This window comes from Melanaphis sacchari, unplaced genomic scaffold (assembly GCF_002803265.2).
Source record: "Melanaphis sacchari strain LSU unplaced genomic scaffold, SCAv2.0 Contig159_pilon_pilon, whole genome shotgun sequence".
NCBI classification, from domain to species: domain Eukaryota; kingdom Metazoa; phylum Arthropoda; class Insecta; order Hemiptera; family Aphididae; genus Melanaphis; species Melanaphis sacchari.
Window position 1 is genome coordinate 6,112 of NW_020270721.1, and position 13,654 is coordinate 19,765.

The 13,654-nt window shown below is 23.6% G+C and overlaps 2 protein-coding genes across 4 annotated transcripts; one reads left to right on the forward strand and one right to left on the reverse strand.

Moving 5' to 3' along the window:
- Positions 1-3,029: 3,029 nt before the first annotated feature.
- On the reverse strand, positions 3,030-5,450 carry LOC112592156. Its single transcript, XM_025336156.1, has 4 exons — positions 5,010-5,450; positions 4,700-4,935; positions 3,495-3,672; positions 3,030-3,390 (listed from the first exon to the last, which is right to left on the reverse strand). Exons 1-4 carry the CDS (start codon positions 5,083-5,085, stop codon positions 3,272-3,274), a joined length of 609 nt encoding a protein of 202 aa, XP_025191941.1. The 5' UTR covers positions 5,086-5,450; the 3' UTR covers positions 3,030-3,271.
- A 213-nt stretch (positions 5,451-5,663) lies between these two features.
- Positions 5,664-13,421, forward strand: LOC112592144 (codanin-1). 3 transcript variants are annotated; one of them, XM_025336140.1, is made up of 17 exons: positions 5,664-5,842; positions 6,882-7,042; positions 7,141-7,298; positions 8,598-8,671; positions 8,751-8,938; positions 9,335-9,684; positions 9,772-10,080; positions 10,177-10,435; positions 10,498-10,646; positions 10,711-11,005; positions 11,074-11,267; positions 11,324-11,509; positions 11,585-11,819; positions 11,882-12,045; positions 12,660-12,825; positions 12,898-13,154; positions 13,219-13,421. In XM_025336140.1, the coding sequence occupies exons 3-17, from the start codon at positions 7,182-7,184 to the stop codon at positions 13,360-13,362; spliced, it is 3,087 nt and encodes a 1,028-aa protein (XP_025191925.1). In that variant the 5' UTR covers positions 5,664-5,842; positions 6,882-7,042; positions 7,141-7,181; the 3' UTR covers positions 13,363-13,421. The 3 variants fall into 3 exon arrangements, with proteins under 3 accessions (XP_025191925.1, XP_025191924.1, XP_025191927.1); XM_025336139.1 differs by lacking the exon at positions 6,882-7,042; XM_025336142.1 differs by lacking the exons at positions 5,664-5,842; positions 6,882-7,042; positions 8,598-8,671 and having other exon boundaries at positions 7,160-7,298.
- Positions 13,422-13,654: the final 233 nt, after the last annotated feature.

Sequence of the window (13,654 nt, forward strand, 5' to 3'; positions counted from 1 at the left end):
ATTAAATTCCCCTCCATACGTTGATAATTTTACTAACCATTTTGATTTAAAAATGCGTCTAGTTTATGATGAAGCTAAATTGTTCTACAAACGTTTCCACCTTCGCTTGGTGTCTCATCCCAACTCGCTTGATCGAAATCTTTTTACTCCATCAATCCCCGTTAACCCTGCAAGAAGGTTACAACAAAAATGGTGTCGTGACTTGCTTGATAGATAAACTATCATTTAAAAAATACAATTTTTAATAATAATTCCAAATGAAAGTGTGTCTCTATTGGGTGGCTTCTTTCCACAAACGATTCATGTATATTTTAGCTTATTATACTATTTTCTTTCTTTATGTTAGGTTAGATATGTTTAATACTGTGTTATGTTTTTCCTTTATTGCATTTACTTATTGTGCCAAGGTACAGATTGTAAATTTATTTTAAATATAAAAGAAAAAAGATTCAGAATAAGATGTAAATTTAAAATCATGTTCTGTTATATTCAATATGTTAATTTGAAATTCAATTTAATATAAAAATCCTTTTTTTATAATAAATCACAATATAAATACAAAACTCAATTTTTCTTTTTTTAATAGAAAAGTCAGTTTTAAATTACAAACCATTACCATTAGATTAAATTTGAAAAATTAATTGAAAATAATGTTTTCTTATATTCAATATTACTAGATAATGACATAATGTCATTATATAATAATAACAATAATAATAATAATAATAATTAATAATAATAATACCTAGTAATAAACTGCCTGGTTAGCAATATATTCAATTGATAATACAAATAACAAAAAAAAAAGGAAATAATAAATAAAAAAAAATAAATAATGACTAAAAAAAAAAGAAAGTCCAATAAATGACAATTATATAATATATTATATATATGCTTTAGAAGTCAGTGATAATAATAGTTATAGGCAGCAGCCAGCTTATTTGAATTATAAAAATAAATATAAAGCCTCATAGGCTTCATATAATAATAACAATAATATAAGTTCTTTGATGTACTTGTATAAATATATATAAAAAATTACTTGTGAGCTGCAGATCATACAATAACCAAAGAAAAACACTTACCTACTTGCCACAAATAACAATATCAATACATACACCAAGATTATGCAGCCAACAATAAACCACGTGCAATGTCTAATGCGCTGGACCAAGAAACACGAAGTGTCAATGTTGCCCTATTACTGGTAAAAATGACCACTCTTTACTAAGACTAAGAATAATAAGAATAATATAAAATATAAAAATTAGAGTAGCCAAACCGTAGTTACCAGTCAGTAGTATAGGAATATCAGTGTCGATCATAGCAAATGGCAAGGGAAATTAGTAGGAAGAAATTTGTTAAATGTTTAACAGGAAGCTTTTCTTGTAATAATATAACATGTATATCACATAGATGTAGTTCAACAAACGGACAAAAACAACAGAACATATAAAACGTATAAATGAAATAACGACGATAATCAAAAAATGAGAAAAATAAGTAAGTGCTAATGCGCAATTGCCATAGCTGACTAACAATAATAATAAATGTTTTTTAATTAAAATTAAAATATAAAATATTGTTTTAATTATTTTTATTTTAAAATTTGACTATAAATTACATTCTAAACGATTATTTTATTTCAATTTTGTTTCAAAAAAGTAAATGAATGTGTTAAGAGTATTGTTTAATATTATAATTTTTAGTATAACCAATCTATTAAATTTCTGGAGCTTTAAAACTGTTTTTAAAATATCAATAACCATTAAACTTAAATAAAATAGTTTAATTTTAATTTTAAAACATATGTCATATACATAAAGCATGTCTCAAAGTGTAGTCATTGATCATTAGATTAGTAAATACTCAATGATGGTCATTATTATCATCACTTGAAATCTTTATTTTTGAAATGGTACTTTTTCTCTTCCCTGATAATTCATTACTGAGTGATAACGTTAGATTTAAATTTATTTTTATGTATTTAATTAAGAATTATAAATAAAAATTTCAAATTATCTATATTTTTGTATAATTTTTTTATTGAATATTTATAATATTATGATATTAATAAATCGAAAAAAAAAATTATTACATATTATGCATGCAATATAATGTTATTTTTATTACTTAAATATCTTCATATTTTTTTAGTATTCAGAAAAAAAACAGTTGATCAAATTTTATAAGCAATTTAAAAAAATTGAAACTGTTCAAAATTTATAATAAAATAGTTTTAGTTAAACACTGATACTTTATAATTATAAAAAATAAATGAATCATATTTAAACTGTAACTACATAAAAATGAACAGCTTATGGAGATTCAATCTCAACAATGTTTTCTACCAAAATCAACAATCTTATACTAATTATACCAATTATCCTTATAATCGGATTACATTTACTGTAAATATATTTAAATTGGTCACGGAGTTATCATAAAAATTACTTTAATACATTGGTAAATTTAATTTTTAAACTCATCAGAATTAGATTATTAAATGTTTATAATATTAAAACAATAAAGTGAGTAACTTCATAATGAAGTAAAATGTTTTTGTAAGCTTTATGGGATAACTAGGTCATTAAATACAATTAATAACTGTGATTGACAATCGAGGGATAGTTCTTAACATAATATAATAGTTCACATGTCTTATTTTAATAGTGGCTGTAAATAGCTAACACTTTATTGATAATAGTTATTACTTATTATTATTATTATTAAAAAATTAGTCATTTAATACTATACATAAATTTGACTCTTTTTAAAATAAGAATGTATTATCATAAAAAAAAAAAAATACACAATAATTATAAATCATAACTTAAAGTCTTAAAAGTAGTTCAATCATAAGTAATCAAGATACATTTTATATTATTTGTTTATCATAATAATAAAATATTATTAATTAACATTTTTCAATAATTCAAAGACTAATTCAATTATTTAATATAAAAAGTTATCAATAATTTAAATTAGAGACAATCATTAAGTTTTAGTTTAAAAAAAAAAAACACATGTTTGTAGATCACTAATAAAAATTGTGGTTATATATACATATACATATATAGGTTAATAAGTAAACAAAGTTCATGGCAGACATTTAATGATTGTTCTAATTTATTTACCTACACTACAATAGTATTAGTAAATTAATCCACTTATTTCATTTAAAACTTATTATTATCTAAATTATTTTAAATAATTATTCAGGAAAATGTAGTATTTAAAAAATAATTAAGTAGTATTTAGTAGTAAGAGTTTAGGAATAATTTAATTTTTTCAGTTGACTACGCCGTTGTTTGGCATATCTGATCCATTCCTTGATTAGTAAATTAACATACTGCTTTGAAACATTTTTGAATTTGCTTTGTGTTATATCTAAGGATGTATTTAAAAATAATAATTAATATATTTAAAAAGAGTAATTTTTTTAACATGAAATTAGGTAATGACTCCTAATCATAAAACACCAAGGTACTTACCAAAAATAACTTTGACAACTCTTAAATTTCCAATTTGAAAATTTCCTCGAAATCCACGCCAAGAATAGTGGCTTGCTAAACTATACGTAAACAATCTACGTAAAAGTGTTCTAACAAAGTGTTTTAGATTTGACATACAAAGACAACTAAGTTTACATTCAGGTGTAATATATGAAATCTGTAAACAACAAACATTTTTTATTAAAATAAATGCTTATATACAATATAATTTAATATTTAAAATAATATTAATTTAGGGTACTTTTTTGTTATCCCTATTACCGCGACTCTCAATTCTGTTATCTCGACTACTATAGTACTATTCAGATATTCTGTATTTTAATACATAATACACGTCATGAATTGCTATTTATATTTTAATGTATATTAGTAAAACGTTTATTATAAGTAATCAAATAAATTATCACAGTAGTGGAGAGTTATAGTATAAAACATAAAAACTTCAAATTTATCACAAAACGTCAAATTACGATATTAAATAAAAATAAATAAATTATCAGTTACAGTTACAAAATTCTAAAAGTTATTATAATATGAAACAAAGTCATTAAAATTATCAAAAAAACGTCAACATAAAATATTAAATAAATAAAAATAAATTATCACAGTTGCAGTTGCAAAAGTCTAAAAGTTATTATAATATAAAACAAAGTCATCAAAATTATTGGTAAATTCCACAGATTCATAATTATTTTAAAATAATACAACTGTCAGCAACAACGGAAACAGGTAATCGAGCGAACTGTAGTCCGGTAGTCGCGGCATCGGCATGGTAGTAGGGATAACAGAAAAGTACCTAATTTAGTTGGCTTATTTTTTTTTCTTCAATTTTTTGGTAGGTTTTAATTCAATATAAACAATGTTAGTTATTTCAAATATTGACTATGAAACAACTATGATATAAACATACCTATCTTATTAAGAAAAACAAATTAAGTTATATTTTTTGTTTATTGAATAATTTACAATAAAACTTCAGTATCACTAAAAATTTAAAATAAAAATAGAAAAAGGTAAACTCAAATATAAAAAAAAATTAGAAATATTAATTTACAGTGTTAGTGAAAAAAAATAAAAGTATTTCAAATAGTTGTGACGCTTTGCGTTATCTTTAGCCAACATTATGAGGAGTTTATATTATAAAACAACTATAAAAATGAAAAAAAAAATATAAAATAACTTACAAATTTTTTTTTAAAACTTGAACAATCATCTAATAGTCTTGATTCAAGGTCAACAACATCATCTATTTCTGTCAATGGAAATAAAAATAAAAATTCATCATCGTCCATTTTTGTCTGTTTAACTTCAGGAGATTGTTCTACATTAAATACTTTTGATAAAAAGTCCAAATTTGTTTCTATTCTTTTCATACATTGCCAAATACTGTTAACAGACAAATCAATGTCTTCATTGGAATCTGAAAATTACGTAATAAATATAAATAAATAAATAATAAATTTAAAAAATTATTTTAAGTAGTCATTCAAGTACCATTATCCGTATTAGGTTCAAGTGAAATAACACGGGAATCCGAATCCTCCAAATCGCTCGTAGTAAAACTTTCCATGCTGCTAGAACCAGACACACGACGACGGCTAGGAGAGCTATAAGGACGCCGAAAATCGCGTTTTAACGAAGAAATAATTTTGGTACTTGGTAAGTAACACGATTTGGTCCCGTGAAGATGGAATCGGTAGAATGCCTAGATCGTGACGGTCTTGTATTATCTTATTTAGATAATGTTTCAATGACTGTTTTCACTTGTAGGAGTTGGTGAGCACCGCGAATAATTCTTCGGACGGTCCGACGACTCCGACGCTGTTGCATACAAATTTTATCGACAGAACAATAAAAATAATGGAATGTATCGCTCGCGCGCTCGAAACACATGAACTAGTCATGAAGTTGTCGATGATGGTACGGCGAACCTAAACAATGTTACTTTATCATGGCTACGTCACTAATTTCCACTGATAGCGATTCTGTAATCCGTATTGATAAACGTGTGCAGAAACAAAGGACTGCCGTAGCTTGCGTCGTTTTGGCGGTAAATTTATTTTGTTATCATTGTTATTTATCATGAGCCGCCTCTAGAATAAAATATTATTATTATTATTATTATCATCATCATCATAAGCATGTCAATACAATACAATATTATTAAGTTATCTGTATTGTAATGTAATTAATCGACGTACGTTATAACTTATAACATTGTCTTCCATCGCTATTCACTATTTCATTCCCGCCGACGAAGATTTACCAACTTTAAAAACTACTTACTATGAATCTCTACTAGCAGTGGTTAAAATTTGTTCGTTTTCGTAAGTTTTCGATGTCAAATATATTAATTATATACAGCTCTTTGCATAAATTAATATCTCTGTATAATTTTCTCTGTCAAACTCGTTCTTTCGTCTAAATCTTAACACGTGTTATCCCATTCAAAAAAGATTCTTTAGTTTGCCTTCCATCTTCTCTCATACAAATTAATAATATTTATTCTGAACTAATACAGATGCTTACTTGTATGTGTAAGTTTTGTGCACTGACTTTTCTTAGTGTTTTCATAGTCCCTTCCCAATTAACCATATTATCTGTGTATTCTAGAAGATTAATTATTTCTTATGCCATTTTAAAATCTAATATAACAACATAATACGTTCAATCTGATTTACATATAGACCATCTGACAATTTCCATGTAAATGTTTATATTAAATACTTTCATGAGTAAAATAAAATTAAGTTTTTTCTTGTGCCTAAATTTACTAATCTCAGATTTCACTAATACTCACTTTTGTGAAGACTGGTTACCAATTGTTGGTTTAAATTAATATTCTTTTCCTATCTGCATTCATGCCTTTTAGTATGATTTTTATCTTGCTATTATCTTTATATATATATATATATATTATCTAAAATGCTTTATAAATTATTATAAAAATCATATTTTTTCTTCTATGTCTTACGCTTTTTCATTTGAAAATATTATATTGAACTACTTGGACTAAATTGTTGAAAAAACTATTCTTTTGTTTGTATTGAAATTTTTTAAGCTGGTATTAAATTGACATTTTGTAATACATTTATTCATAGCATAGAAAAAAAGTATCCTTATAACTTTGGTCCCTTATTCTCTACATTTTATTTGTTACAGTTCTACTATACTGAGACTGAGTTTATATTTTTCTATTTTTTTCAATTAATAGTAAAACTGCTCTGAATTGAAAAAATATTTTTATGTTTCAAAAACTAAATCCATTTTAATATCTCCATATACTTTTCTCTAAAATCCACATGTCTTGACATATTGTTGTTTGATTTTTGAAGAAAGTGTTTTTATGAGGTTGAATTGTTACAGTTACTTTAATTCAACTCTCATTTTGAAGGACTTATCTATGCTATAAATGTTAAGTCATTGGTAGCTGTTGCAATACATTTAGTACTGCATTGAGCTACGAGAGCACTAAATTCCCTATACTGATCACTGGAGTCTGCGGATTGTCATATCAGTTAATTAAGGTACTTTATGTGGGGATGTGTATGCATAATAATTTCAAAACATTGTTTATATTTGTTTAATAACTATGACATATTCATTAATTATTATTTTTTTTTAGATTTACTGGGATTATATAATTCTAGTTAAATAAAACCAACCATGCAAAAGTATATGTCTAAATCTGAAGTTCGATGTGCAAGTTTGATGAATAATGTATTGGAAGAAAACATTGATATAAATGAAATTTTGGAAAAAATTAAATCATTTGAACAATGTGTAAGTTTATATTTAATACTTGTAGAAGTCTTACTTGATTGATGTATTTAATATATTGATGGATTGATGGTTATACTGTAAAAAGAAATACAAAAGTGACATATTCCTTATTTTTAAAGAATCAAAAAATATTTTGCTGTGATTTTAATATTTTTTAAATTATTGTTACTGATAAATAATAATCTTTTTTAAATAAGAATTGGAATTTTTTTCGTTTATTTTATATAATTTATCAAGTACATATATCCCCTATTATATTTTGGAATTATTACTATTATTAATTATGACATGATATAATATTATTATGTATTATATGTTCATCAAAATAAAGTACATTCAAATAATTTCTACTCATAAAAAAAATTTTTTAGTTAAAAGATAATTTTTTAGTTCTTCTTCATCATTGTTACTAAACAACTTATACTTCATAATCAGAATTTATTAAATTTTAAAAAGAAACTACTTAACTTTGGATATTTGAAGGATTTTGTTGTGTGTAGGTTTTAAATTCAGAACTAAAAATTTTTTTATTTTTTGTCTTCCAATCATAGAATTCTGAATACTATATATTTCAATTTTTGATTAAAGAATGGGTGTCTATTGTCAATTAAATTTGATTATTCACTTGTTGCCATTTCACATTTTCACTAGTCATATTGTAAACTTTTTTTTACAAAAACGCTTTATTGTGGCATGTTCAAAATCAATTGACTGGTATGTTGGTGTTGCCAGATTGCTAATATTATTTTTAATTTTTCAATGAATTCAAACTGTTATTGAATCTTGCTATTATTTCCAGATTTTAAATATTATCCACTACATGAATTTGAATTGCTCTAGAGATCAATTTACTTTTAAACTTGTTTTTTATATGATAATAATTTGTTCCTCTATTGATATTGGTTATGCTTAAATCTTTTTATATATTTAGAAGTATTAAGTATCTACTCAATTTAGGTATAAAACCATGCACTTTATGCAATTTTTGATAAACATTATTTATATACCCCAAAAAATTATACTTGTGTCTTTTCATTCTCTGTAATACTCTTTTATTTTTATTTAGAATTCTTTTAAAGCAGACAAAACATAGAAAATTAATACTGTTCGTTAAATAAATGTTATAGCTGATTTTTACATATATACATCTGAATAAACCCATTTTTTTCTTATTTAATATATGCTATTGTAACCATTTGACTTAGATCATAAATGTCGCTTATTCCCATTTACCATATATGTCATATTTATTTAATATATTTCTTTACGATTTATTAATTTATAATTTATGTATTATAGAATATTCGTCATGGTGTAGGTAAAATAGAATTTACATTTTATGTGATTGATTTTATTCATAATAAGACTATGCAGTAAGTAAATGATACAATTTAATTTCATTACAAAGCTAAATTATAATTATAAAAATTATAAATATATTAATTTTAACAGGTTTGTAAATCAGCCAGATGAGAATGAGCCTGTTATAAACAATGTGTTTAATGTGCCAGAAGTTGAATCACCGATGGTGAAACGAATAATACCTAAAGTATCAACAACAAAATGTTCTAATAGCCAAGGCAAAAAGACAGTTCAAATACGTACGGTGACTTCAAAAATGAACAAAACAAAAATAAGTGGTGAGATGCTAGCTTGTAAAATTATTTAATAGAATTTTATGTTACTTCAATTTTATAAGATGTGAATCTGTTTAAAATGCTATTAATTGATATTGAATTGTTAATTGAAAACTTTCTTATACATTTCGCAATTAAACATTACCACTTTATTTTTATAAATCAATGACATATTTTTTTCTAGTTTTTTTTTTTTTTTAATTTAAGATTATATATATATAAAAAAAACCTGTATAACTATTTTTATTTGAATCTGTTTTTTAATTATAATAGAAAAATAAATATGGTTAAATACTTATTATAAAAGTTATATACTTAATTTCAAAACTAAAAGTCAATCAATATAAATTTTCATTAATATTTAAATAATTTGTAGTTATATTATTTTCAATGTTTCAGATTCTACGAAGAAAGAACGAAGAAGCTTGGATATATTAGGAAATCTGTATGCAGCTATGATAAATTCTAATATATTATGTAATTTGTTTCATGAATTAGGTTATGTGTTTACACTTCTTACAGTAAAAAATCATGAAATAAAATCTAATAATGATAGTTTTAGTTCAAATAATATGTACTTCAAATCATCAGATGATTGTCATTATTTTGCTGCAAAAACTATAGAACAATTAGTTTCAATTTTAATTTATTTGGAAAAACCAATTATTAATCTTATTTTAAAACAGAAAGTCATCAACACATATGCACCAGAATTGGCTAAAACTTATGAAAATAAATTTAATTCATTAGTTAGTAAATTGCAAAACTTTATTATACTAATAAAATATACTTGGATATAAGATGTAAAGAAATATTGAGAATTATTTTGTTTTCAGAGTACAAATGATGATATAAAGTCTTTAAATTCAAGTATATCAAAAGAAATGGTTAAATTTGATGGTGAACATGATGCCAAAGATTGTTTTCCATCATTAAAAATGTTTTATGCTTTCAAAACCCAAAGAGATACATTTTATGATTTATTAGAAAATTGGAAACAAAACGAAAATCAGTATGAACTAGATCCTAAGAAATTTGAAAATATCAAGAAAATGCTTAATGAAAACAGCAACTCTGTTAATATGAGTAAATTTGCTAAATTATTTGTTGCTCAATTGATAAATTCAACATTTGAAGAATCAAAGGTTATTTTTTTACACCGCATATTTATCAATATTAAATTTATTTTTATCTAAATATAATTTATTCAATATTTTGATTTATTTGTTTTTTTTTTTTAGAATGTTTATAAAAACAAAACTATTAAAGAATTATCTGCTTCAAAGTTAGAATTATTACATCAACGAATAACTAAACGAGACTATACTAGTGGATATAATGTTAATCCAGCTAATGAATTTCCTGGCATGCAAATGTTTTTTAAAGAATTCATTATTATGTTGTTAGATGATGGAGTGTTTTGTAAACATTTAATAGACACCTTAGTGCATAGAATTGATGTATTCAATACAATGGAATGGGCCTCTGAACTACAAGAAGGTGTGTACTGTTTAATTGATTAAAAATATGAATTATTAAAAAGAAAAATTTATATTTTCAAGGTGCAATTTATCAACAAACTTTCTTTTTTTATATTGATACTTTAAAATTGTTGGGTAAATTTTTGGGCTTTACATTATATTATTCATATAAAGATTATGATGGTTTAAATCCAGCTTTAAAAGAATATATATGGGAAATACGATCAAAGGTAATTTGTATATTAGAATATATTTTGTTTTAATTTTAATTTTAATGTTTTGTTTAACATATAGGTTTTACCTCCAATAAATTTACTTGCCAAATTACGCTATGCGCTTAAATGTAGACTTGGTGAAATTGTATTAACTACTTCATGGATAATTGAGTACTTATATCAAGTGGATCAGATTTCAATAACAACTCCTTTTTATAAAGATATACTGACATTGATATATTCTCTTTGTATGGTAAATTCTGATATAACTGCTCCTAAACTAATGTTGAGGTTACAGTTCAATTGTTTAATTGAACACATAAATATAGAACCTCATACATTATTTGATGACTCTAAAAGATGTTTTGATAAAAGTAATTTATTGTATAATACATATTATTGTTATTCTGATTAATGTTTTTTATGTTTTATAATTTTTCAGATCTTGTTGAAAATGTTGTGAAAGAATTAAAAAATGATCTTATAGTAAATACAAAGCAAATTTATCACTATTGTCCTCAGCTAAATAACTATCGTACTGTATTAGAAAGTAAAGTTAATAATAAAAAGATAAAGTTTTTATCGCCTACAGTAAGTTTACCCAACCAAAAAATAAATCAAAATCGTCAAATAGAAGTAAGTATACAATTTACAAAAAATTTTCATTTTAAATAATAAAATTGTAATTTTAGTTAGAATTAGAGTCACATTTCTTTGAAAATCATTCTCCGTCTGTTTTGGCTACAGTTGATTTTATTGCTAAGCGAATTGCTTCTTCATGTACTAAAAAGATTCAAAATCAAGGTATAGCAGCTGTAAAGAATCAATTTGTTGATATTGTGTGTGAAAAATTTAAAGAACACATCAACGAAAATACAGTGAATAAAATAATTATTTTACTAATCATTAGGTTTGTTAGATAATTATTCAATAATTATTATAAAATTCTACAGGATGAGGAGTTCAAACTAGATGAAAATGATGTTGCCAAGTGTAGTTTATTTTTGAGTTCTTCTATTCAACAGTATGTTGATCATTTTTCTAAAAAAAATATTCCCAATTCTATTAAAGAATTATTAGATTCTGAATCGTTGAATCCTGGTTCCTTGCCATTTTGTATTGCTGTTACAGTTCGTAAATTTAAAGCACTAGTTACAGATTGGGTCAAGAATCATATAAATATCAAAAGTAATATGTTGTATTTTGTTTGTAATTTTGTGCATTGAAACGATAAGTAATTATGTTTACAGATATGTTCATTACTTATATTAGCACTGAATTAAAAACGAATTTGAAAAATGGTAGTATAAATGAAGATGGAAATAATCTTCGTGAACTATTGATGCCTACTCAATGTGATGAACCAGATGAAGATATGTTTATTCCAGAGAATGAACTCTTGATTGATTTGAATGCAAGTATATTTAAAAAAAAAAGTTATTTCAACAATTATTTTACAAATAAAAAGTATTGAAACATTTAGTTAAAGTGTGAATATTATGTTACTCTGTTATTATGGCTCTTACCTTAATAATGTTGTAGTATAATGTTATATTTTAATGTCTTAGATGAACACTATAAACATTAAATCTGTTGAGTAGATTATTTAACACAATTATTTAAAAAAAAATCCTAGCAAAAGTAAGATAAAAAATTAAAATTGAGTTACTTTTAACTAGTCGTGTAATTACACATAAATAGTTACTTTTTAAAAATGTTATTCTAAATTAACGAGTAAAATGAAAGAAAAGTTAATTTTAAGTTTTGACTTAATTCATATTTTTTTTTTTTGTTAACCTTAACTAAAAGAATTAAAAATAACATTAAAACTACTTAGTCCTAGATTATATTTAAAAAAATATTAGTATCACAGACATATTTGTTATTTTGATATTTTTACAGATAATATAGGTGATATTTTAGTGATTCAGTATTTAGTTATAAATTAAATTTATTATAATAATAAATGTTTATGAAAAAAATAAAATGTTAACCGGGCTAATAAATTATTTATATTATTCCTTTCAGATATTTAGTTTAAAAATAATTGAAGTTGATAATCATAAACTATCATCGGATGACATTGCAGAATATTCTGAAAAATTTAAAATTGTTTTAGAAAATAAAAATAAGATGGAATCTAATTTATACCGATTTATAATTGCAAGACTAATTGATAATGTATTACTAGCAAGTATGTTAATAGTCAATGAATTGAAATTTTTCGATAATTTTGGAAAAAGTTATTTAAATTATTTTATTTTAGCGTATCAAATGCCGAAGTTGATCAATAAAGATGTAATGAAAGCATATCATCCATATTTGGCTGAAAATTTGTATATTGTTTCAATGATAATATGTGAACGTAATATATATATTCTGTCTGAAAAGTCAAATTCTCATAAGGCTATTATAAGTGAAAAAATAACAGCTTGGATACAGTATTTTATAGAAAACAATTTTCTTACTATTGATGAACTTACAGATCAAATTATGTCAATTTTACAATTATCTTGGCCTGAGGTAATTAATCTTGTATAAAAATACATACATAATACAAATTCACCAAATTTTTTTTTTTTTTTAGGATACTTTAAAATGTTTATCAATTTGCTTTAAAGACCTCAATAGTGTATGTTTAAAGAAATTTGATGATGCTAAGGTTCAAGACTTATTCATGTGGTTAACAAACTTCATGGATATGATTGAAGATTACGATATTGATTATTAAGAACAATATTGACAAAAATATTTACTTTTTTGTTTCCATTTTTTTTTTCTGAATTTATTATAAATTCTTAAATTTTTTATAACAAGACTGAATTTTTACAAGATCATATTTTATAATTAAAATTGACCATATTATGATCTCTTTTAAAAATTGTTCTAAAATGTTTACTTTTGTATTGTAATAATTATTGAATTATTTTTTTAAATGATAAGCGAAAATTTAATTACGTTTATATATTATTAATAAGTATAATAAAATCTTATAAATATACATCTTTGTACTTGTGTTAATT

What these genes read in the sequence shown, in the direction of transcription:
- LOC112592156 (XM_025336156.1), bottom strand. Translation starts at nt 5,085, where the DNA reads ATGGAAAGTTTTACTACGAGCGATTTGGAGGATTCGGATTCCCGTGTT. An exon ending in TGAACCTAATACGGATAATG is followed by an intron (nt 4,936 to 5,009) that starts GTACTTGAATGA and finishes CGTAATTTTCAG; the next exon opens with ATTCCAATGAAGACATTGAT. An exon ending in CAAGTTTTAAAAAAAAATTT is followed by an intron (nt 3,673 to 4,699) that starts GTAAGTTATTTT and finishes TGTTGTTTACAG; the next exon opens with ATTTCATATATTACACCTGA.
- LOC112592144 (XM_025336140.1), top strand. Translation starts at nt 7,182, where the DNA reads ATGCAAAAGTATATGTCTAAATCTGAAGTTCGATGTGCAAGTTTGATG. An exon ending in TATGGGAAATACGATCAAAG is followed by an intron (nt 10,647 to 10,710) that starts GTAATTTGTATA and finishes TTTAACATATAG; the next exon opens with GTTTTACCTCCAATAAATTT. An exon ending in TACAATTATCTTGGCCTGAG is followed by an intron (nt 13,155 to 13,218) that starts GTAATTAATCTT and finishes TTTTTTTTTTAG; the next exon opens with GATACTTTAAAATGTTTATC.